A 9,406-nucleotide genomic window follows, 5' to 3' on the forward strand; every position below is an offset into this window, starting at 1 on the left:
CGGCTTTGTCAGAATATTTGCCAACTGTTCATCTGTGTTCACATATTCCAGTTCAATAGCTTCAGTTTGTACACATTGGCGAATAAAGTGAAACCTGGTATCAATGTGCTTACTTCGATCATGGTAAACAGAATTTTTCGCCAACGCTATAGCTGACTTGTTGTCAACATTAAGCTTGGGTTTTACTTGCATTTGACTGATGTTACTCAAAATCCTGCCCAACCATACTCCTTGACATGTTCCAGCAGTTGCGGCTATATACTCAGCCTCGCATGATGACAAAGCCACCACCTTCTGCCTCTGTAATACCCGAATTTACTCCCAAATAGTACAACACTCCAGTTGTACTCTTTCTATCATCAATATCCCCAGCCATATCACTGTCGCTAAATCCTACCAGCTCTACATTCGATAGCTTTTTATAAACACAGTTAAAACTTAGAGTACCTTTCACATACCTCAATATTTGTTTTACTGTTGTGAGATGTGAAGTTGTTGGTGCCTCCATGTATCTACTCATCACACAAACTGAGTAGGCTATGTCGGGTCGGGTATTAACCAGATAGCGTAAGCTTCCAATAACACTTTTGTAAAGTGTTTTATCAACCGCAGGTTCTCCATTCCCATTTTTGCTCATCTTCATTCTTGGTTCCATGGGAATCAAACAAGGATTGCACTCCCCCATTCCTAGCTTCTCTAGGATTTTTCTTGCATATATGGCCTGACATAAAGTGATTGATTCACTACTTTGTCGTATCTCAATACCCAAGTAATAGTTCAAAAGTCCAAGATCGCTCATCTCAAATTTCTGGTGCATCTCTTCCTTGAACTGAGCTATAACTTGTTTGTTTGAGCCGACTATGATTAAGTCATCCACATATGTGCCGATTATCATTGCTTCAACTCCATTAATATTCTTGTAGAGAGCATATTCCTGTGGACATCTAACAAAACCAAGTGACTGCAAACATTGATCAAGTTTAAAATTTCAGGCCCTCGGAGCCTGTTTTAATCCATACAAGACTTTACGTAGTTTTAACACCATGTTTGGATTTTCCTTGTCAACGAACCCTTCTGGTTGAGCAACATACACCTCCTCTTCGAACTCGCCATTCAGAAAAGTTGTCTTTACATCCATATGATGTACTTCCAAATTCTTAAAGGCTACATAGGCAAGAATTAATCTCACTGTTTCTAACCCGGCCACGAGTGCGAATACTTCACTGGAATCTACACCAAACTGCTGTCCATATCTCTTTCCCACGAGTCTCTCCTTATGTTTCATGATTTCTTCATCTGGATTTTTCTTTAATTTGAAAATCCATTTGATGCCGATTTCTTTATGATTCTTCGGAAAATCTGTGAGTTCCCACGTTCTGTTCTTTTCAGTGGAGAGAATTTGAGACATCATGGCATTCCTCTAGTTTTTATTCTTAGCAGCTTTCTTATATGAAGTTGGTTCCTCTATAGAAAGAAAACAAAGGTCCATTGCTTCCTCCTCTGCTTCGTTCAGTTCTCTATAAATATCTTCTAGAGACCTGAATTTTTTCGGCGTCGATGAGCTTGACAATGATGCATTTGAGGTATTGTCTGGCGTTGATAAATTTGAGGATGAATTTTTCCTTTGTCTTTCATCTGGATCAACTTCGATATGTTCAATATTCCTTTCCTATGTTCTACTCTATTTTTCTGAAATTTGAACGATGAAAGTTCCTCTTTATTCATCATCACCGTTTGTGATTTCTTCCCAACACCACTTTTTCTCCTCTTCGAACACCACATTCCTACTCACCATAATTCTATTCTTTTGTGGATCCAATAGTCTGTAAGCTTTGGTTCCATCTTCATATCCCAACATAATTGTCTTCGCACTCCTATCAGCAAGTTTAGGAAGGTGTGAATATGTATTCTTGGCATGAGCAAGACATCCGAAGATTTTAAAGTGATGAACCTGTGGTATCTTGTCAAACCAAGCTTGATACGGTGTACCATCTGCAACTCCTTTTGTTGGTGATCTGTTCAGAATATACACGGCAGTTTTGATAGCTTCTCCCCAAAATTTTGCAGGCATCTCTATGCTCTTTAAGATACATCTGGCCATCTCTACCACCGTTCGATTACGCCTTTATACTACGCCATTTTGCTGTGGTGAAAATGGTGCAGTAAGAAGTCTTTTCATGCTTTCATTCTCGCAATAGTCTTTAAAAGCAGTAGATACGAACTCTCCTCCACGGTTCGTTCTAAAGCTCTTAATCTTCTTGCCTTTCTCTACCTCTACAATGATCTTGAACTTTTTAAATACCACCACTGTTTCATTCTTATTTTTCAACATAAACACCCTCATAAATCGTGAAAAATCATCCACTAGTAACATAAAATATTTGTTACCTCCATAAGTCATTGGCGAAATAGATCCACATAGATCTCCATGGACAAGATCCAATGACTCCTTCGCATGATATGTTGTTGTTCAGGGAAAAGGAGTCCTATGCTGCTTTCCAATTAAACACCCATCACAAAATTGATTGACCTGGGTGATTTTCGGCAACCCTTCAACCATTCTTTTGTCATTTATTTCTTTAAAGAGTGAAAATTCAGGTGTCCATACCTCGCGTGCCAGAGCCAACAACTGTTATTGATATTTGTCATTAAACACACCTGATCCGCAAGCTTCAGCTTTGCTACATACAATCTGTTGGATTGTCGGGTCACCATAATAATCAGGCTCCTAGCCCTGTCATATATCTTCATCACATTGTCCTCTATAACAATTTTATTTCACTCTCATCCAGTTACCCAAACTTATAATATTGCTTTTCAGTTTAGGTATGTAATAGACTTGCGATAAGATCAAGTGCTCATCGGTTTTGCATTTGAAGAGCACTATTCCTCGACCACAAATGTCTATTACAGAGTTATCACCGAAGCGTACCTTTCCAACAACAGATGTGTCGAGCTCACGAAACACCCTTCTTTCTCCTGACATGTGGTTGCTTGCTCTAGTATCTAGGAACCAGGAATTTTCAGCTCCAATATTGGCTGATGGCGGCACTATAGTTTCATTCAACATCACAAAATCAGGGTCTTTGTCATGTGTGGTTTTAATTTCACACGCCTCTATCATCAGTAATGAAGACTCCTCATCATTTTGCATCTCTATCAAGTTGAGTTGTTCGTCTTTTGTGGAACACTCTGACGCGAAGTATCCCATTTGCTGACACCTGTAACGTTTAATTTTACTTTTGTCAAATTTCTTCTTTTGAGTTTGCGACTCTCCTTCATCTTCTCGATGCCAGTCACTTCTCCCACGACCTCTCCATCTTCCATGACCCCGTCCCCTGCCTCCTTTGGAACTGCCTTGATCCTTCCATTCTTTCTTTGAGGATTTTGCATTCTCTCGTTCCTTCCATTCTGCATGAGTGAGGAGAACGGTTTCATCCTTTACTACAAACCCTTGCAACCTTTCTTCATGTACCTTGAGTGATCCAATAATCTCATCAACGGATTTCGTTTTGAGATCACTGAACTCCTCAATCGTTGAAGTGATTTGAAGAAACATTGCAGAGGTGGATCGTAGAAGTTTCTTAACTACTTGGATATCATCCACAGTATTGCCGAGGCCTCTCAATTTGTTGACAATAATGGTGAGTTTTCCTGAATACTCATCAATACTTTTTTAATCACCCATTCTCAACGCTTCAAACTCTCGCCAAAGAGTCTGCGTTCTAACTTCTTTCACTCTTTCCGCACCTAGATTCATATTTTTCAACATGATCTAGGCTTCCTTGGTAGTTTTCTTGGCACCCAACTGTAGCAACGTATCTTCTCCAATACTTTGATAAATAGCTGCTAAAGCCATCTTATCTTTGCGGTTATCTACTGTTTCAGGTGACTCAATTGCCTCCCAAACACCTTGTGCCCTCATAAATACCTCCATCTTAATTGCCCAAGCTGCATAATTGCATTTTGTCAACATCGGGTATTTGAGTGTGACAGATCCCTCCTTTTCTTGAATTCGTACACTCACTTCATATGCATCACCTTCTATCGCACCGGTGTTTTGGCTCCTGTCACTGGATTCCTGTCTCATTTTTTGATCTCTCTCCCTTCTTGACCGCTCAATCTCTTGGTGAGATAGGATTGAAAATAGGCCTTGATCTTGTAGCTCTGATACCAATTGAAAAAAAAAAGTAACAGAAGAGGAGAAGAAGCGAAGACACACAAATTAATTTTCTTCTATTTGTGGTGTCTTTAGAACTTGCACCATTTTCCTTATATAATAAATTTTTTACCCATTTCTACTGCAAATCAGCAAGCACTCCACCATTCCTTCCACTCCCTAAAAACTAGTTCCTTCCACTACTTCCAATATCTCCAGTCTTTTTTCATGGAGAAATAAGCAACAGAAATAAAATAAATACTAACCACTATTTTTTTTTTAAACCAAAAAAAACTTGTAAAGTAAAATAAAAAAAACATTTTATAACAAACAGTGGATTCCACTTAAATCCAATCTTTAGACACTACGTGTTCTAAGAATGAGACTTTTTATAGCCAAAATTCACATTTGAAAAACTTGGCGTACAACTTGTTCTACCTTAAGATAGTTAAGACTTTTCGGAGGTGTTCTTAGTGTTCTTGATCCATTTTCAAGTATATTAGAATGTTGTCTATGAACACGATAACAAACATGTTTAGACATTCCTTGAATACATGGTTTATTAATTTCATGAACATGGCTGGGGCATTGGTGAGACCAAATTACATCACTACAAACTTATAGTGGCCATATCTTGTTCATAGACTGTTTTCGATACATCTCCTTCCTTAAAATTAATCTGATGATAGCTTTATTGAAGGTCTATCTTGGAAAATACTGTCGCCTCTCGGAGCTAGTAGAATAAATCCTCGATGCAAGGGAGTGGGTAGTTGTTCTTTATTGTTCTCTTGTTTTACTCCCCATAGTTAATACATAGGCGCATCGACCCGTCTTTCTTTTTCACAAACAACATTGGCACACACCAACAAAATAAATTAGGTCGAATGAAACCCTTTTATAGTAAGTCTTGTAGTTGTAATTTTAATTCCTTTAATTCGGTTGGAGCCATGTGGTATAGTGCTTTAGAGATAGGTCCAGTTCCTGATTTGAGTTCTATCCCGAAGTCTACAGCTCATGAAGGAGAAACTCCTAGTAAGTCCTCTGGGAAGACACTTGGAAATTCGTTTACTATGGATACCGTAGCCATTGTTTTCTCTTTTCCTTTTACGTCCACTGTGCATGTTAGTATATCCCATCCTCCTTGTTGTACCAAGCTTTTGGCTTTCATCATCGACACTATCTTTGGGGTGACACCTGTACAAGTTCCTTTAAACTTAAAGTTAGGTCTAGTTGGTGGCGAAAAAACCACTTTCTTCTTGTGGCAATCTATACTTGCATAATTCTCGGCTAACCAAAATATTCCTAATATGACATCAAAATCTGTCATACTCACACTTTCAGGTCTATGCTTATGATATGAACAGCTACTATTACTTGTCCATCTTTTATCCTATTCTCAGTAACTAGATCTACTCCTGCTAGGGTACTAACATATAAAACATGCCATAAGGGTTCCACCGTGAATCCTGCTTGACTAACAAAAGGCATGGATATAAAGGAATGCATAGAATTAGAATCAAATATCATTAATGCGTAGTGACTTAGTATAGATAACGTACCTGTCAAGCGAGTTTGCACACTCCTTTGCTTGCAAGCGAGTTTGCACAGTTCGCTCTCCACTTCCTAAACCTCTAGGTGGTTCTTTTGGACTCTTGGTACCCTTCCCAATATAGTATTTGGTCGTTTGATGTTCACGACCACATCTGAGCATACATTTACCTCAATGTTGTTTTCCGCATTAGTGGCATTGAAGCTTCTCATGTTCCTGACCCCTCTCTTTATCCCTGGTGTCTGTGTAAATGTTGGGCAGGACCCCTATCATCGTATTAGGGCCTTCGCGTTGATGGTCGATAGTCTGTCCCTCTAGGCTCATATGATCGCTTCCTTCCGATAGTGACCGTTGGTTCTCGATGTCTTTCCTCTTGAGACTTTTTCAGGGATTTTTGCCGTTCTTTATGCCTCCTCATACATCTTTGGGTTTATGGCTTCCACCATGTGGTAAACCTACAAGGCTAGGACCCAAAAAAAAAAAAAAATTATATGTCATCTTTTGTTCAGTATCAACCAATGATGGCGTAAACCTTTTTAATCTCATAAGTTCTCTGTCATATTTGTCCACTGAGTGTCCACCCTGAGTCAAATTGATGAATTTCTGCTGTTTCTTAAGACACACCGCTTTGGGATAATACTTCTTTTGGAAAGCCTCCTTAAATTGATCTTACGCTATGATTCCCCCTCTTGGATTAATATTATCCTTATTGTCCGTCCACCATACTTACGCGTTCTTTCGCAACATAAATGACGCACGAGGTACCTTCTGGTTGTTCAGACATTCCATTGACATAAATATGATTTCCATGGACGAAATCCACATCTAAACTTCTGTTGGATCTCTCGTAGTACTTGTGAATGGGTGCGAATCATACCGCTTGAAGTCTCGTAGCCAGTTCGCTCCTCTAGTAGATTGCAAGTGTTGGATTGTTGGGTGATCATTATGGCATGCATCATGACCTAAAACGACTCCCGCATCAAACTAGTAGTGGGGTCTATTCCAGTCACTGGTGCTGCTAAAGGTGGTGCAGCTTGTGGCGGTATAACTTGAGGCAATGCAGCTGCATCCTTCCTAGTTACTAATCCTTCTTGAGGTGAGCTCTCTTTAGCCTCACCTCTTCCTCTACATCTAATAGGGGGTCCTCCCCTTCCTCTTCTTCCTCTTCCACATCCTCTGGGTGACATGGTTCTAAAAACCAAGATAATTCTATTTAAGTCTATCATTTACTAACAATACAATATCATAGTACCCATAAAAAATTCATACAACATTGCAAGCATATAATAGCGATATTAAATCAAGCATCATGCTGCAATATATAATATAAGTAAAGCTCGTCAATTTTCATGCTACATAACATTTAAAACATAGAGCAAATCACAATAAATATCATCATAAATTTTCCTCTTTTAATCTTATGCATTGTGTATATAATGGTGACAGAGCATCAATGATTGAACCATGGAACATGTCAAGTCTACAAGATATACGTCGTAGGCTAGTCTAGGGTGTGTGAACTGCCTGGGATCAAGCTCGCACGTGTAGGTTGTGTGTAGGGAAGTACTACACATCCAATGTTGTCTAAACTGGAGGACACCCCATGATCGTTAAACGATAGGTTCTAAAATACTCGAGTCATGTGCTATTTCTACTTTAGGTAAAGGCAAGAGACCCCTGTACCGTTGACGATGACATTGCAATCAGAGACCATGCCACGTGCATAGGATAGTAATATTTTCTTTTCTTAGACTTTGGCTAGTATAGTAGAAATCTAGGGTTGTTACAGTTGGTATCAAAGTTCTAGGTTATAGATTCTGTAGACTAGCCTACGAGATAGGCTTGACATGTTCCATGGTCCCACATCTTATGCCCCCCAATCATCATCAGGTATGTCATGCATAAGATAAGAAATGGAAATGTTGTTGATTTTGTTGGGTTTTATGTCCTAAAACTCATAGTTTGTAAACAAAAAAACATATTCTATTTTCAATAAAGTTATTATTGTTGTTTATTCACTAAAGATTGTTATTGAATAAAGTGAACTTTATGATTATTAATCTAAATCCAATAAACTAAGAACACTCTAGCTATAGTATGATTACTTGAACTATATGTAGAGACATAAGAGTGGATCAAGTTCAAGTATATAGTCAAAATGATGTATAGTATAAGGATAAGGCTGAGTACCTTATTCTAGGGACACTATGGATGCGGCCCACTTTTGTATATGATATAAAAAATGTGATCACTAAATTGTACATGTGGAGACATGTGAGTGGGGGCGTCCTATGCAATGAGTATTGCATAAGATCGGACCATGAAAAAAACCACTCTCACTTTATAATGTCGTTTACTGTTGAGAATGATTTTTTTTTTATTCGATAACCTAGGTAACTCGGTTTTAATCCTGAGCTAACCATAAACTGCTGCTTATTTGGAATTATCGTTAGATTTGCACGGGTGAGAGTGGCTCTAGTTCGCCGACTCAATAGGCCTCCCATTTCAGAGGTAAGACTGGGTGAATGGCTAGGGACGTGGGGTGCAAGACGGAATTCACTCCTACCCACTTTAGGGATAGAAGAAAGGTAGTTCCCTTAAGCACTGACTCCAGGTCTTGAACAAGGGGCCCCACCCTCTCATTAGCCTAAGAGGGATTCGGTTTACTGGTTGGACCACAAACCAATTGTTCATTAGAAGATCAGTGAGACATAAGGAACAAGAAGTAACTTTAGGGGTAAAACGGTAAATTGACCCAGCTCTAGTTACGAACAACCTGTGAAGGATCGACTAACCAATCATGGTTATATCAAATAGACAGAAATACATCTATAGTGAGGAGAGTGCAACTACTAGGCTATAGTGGAGTGTCCTAGTAGTTAACGAATGTTGGTTAACAAGGTTAATGAGTTTAACCGGTTAATCTTGGATCGTTGGAGCCAATGATCTATAGGTCCATTAGGTCCCTCTGCTAGCTCATATCAGACATAGAAGAGTGTGACGAGTGAGTTCGAAGTGTTCGAATTCAAATTAGGGAATATGCGCTACATATATACGATATATTTAACTGCATTTTTGTTTTATTTACGAATTAAACAAAAAGAGAGAATCTGAGATATTTAAATAAGATTTAAATATCTTAAGTATTTAAGTTCTCCAACATTAATGTCCACATGAATGTTGATTTCAATGCGCCTAAACCACAATCATACTAAATGGATTCTATTTTTCATGAAATTTTAGGAGAAGACTCAATATGATATGATAAGGTTATGTATGAAATTTGATAATAATTAGATTATGATAAAAGGCTAAACCAAGGGTAGGTGTAAAATGACTAAAATTCCCCTATAATTATATATAGCTTGCTTAGGAGCAAAGTGACCCCTAAATGACATTTAATTGAATGAGACTTATGTTACAAGGCCATTGAAATATGTTGAGGATTTAAACCAAGATTTGCAGTGGTAAATAACCAAAATATCCCTATAAGAATTCTAAGATGTTTTCAAGATCTTAAATACTCAAAATACTACGAAAATTTATGAGACTCCTTTACAATATAAGGGTAAGTATGAAAGATTTTAAGGAGATTATAACAACTTAGGGATATGAGCTAAGAGAAAAAGTATGTAACTACCCCTCAAGACACTTGATAAGAAATCAAGGTTTTTATGAGTACCAAGTGACAAGATACT

General features: G+C 38.3%; 1 protein-coding gene across 1 annotated transcript; it reads right to left on the reverse strand.

Moving 5' to 3' along the window:
* Window positions 1-2,773: 2,773 nt before the first annotated feature.
* On the reverse strand, window positions 2,774-4,090 carry LOC147785985 (uncharacterized). The gene is made up of 2 exons (XM_087120920.1): window positions 3,835-4,090; window positions 2,774-3,654 (listed from the first exon to the last, which is right to left on the reverse strand). The coding sequence occupies exons 1-2, from the start codon at window positions 4,088-4,090 to the stop codon at window positions 2,774-2,776; spliced, it is 1,137 nt and encodes a 378-aa protein (XP_086977046.1).
* Between the last annotated feature and the right edge of the window lie 5,316 nt (window positions 4,091-9,406).

This window comes from Cucurbita pepo, unplaced genomic scaffold (assembly GCF_057944985.1).
Source record: "Cucurbita pepo subsp. pepo isolate OVF unplaced genomic scaffold, ASM5794498v1 scafford_8, whole genome shotgun sequence".
Classification (NCBI taxonomy): domain Eukaryota; kingdom Viridiplantae; phylum Streptophyta; class Magnoliopsida; order Cucurbitales; family Cucurbitaceae; genus Cucurbita; species Cucurbita pepo.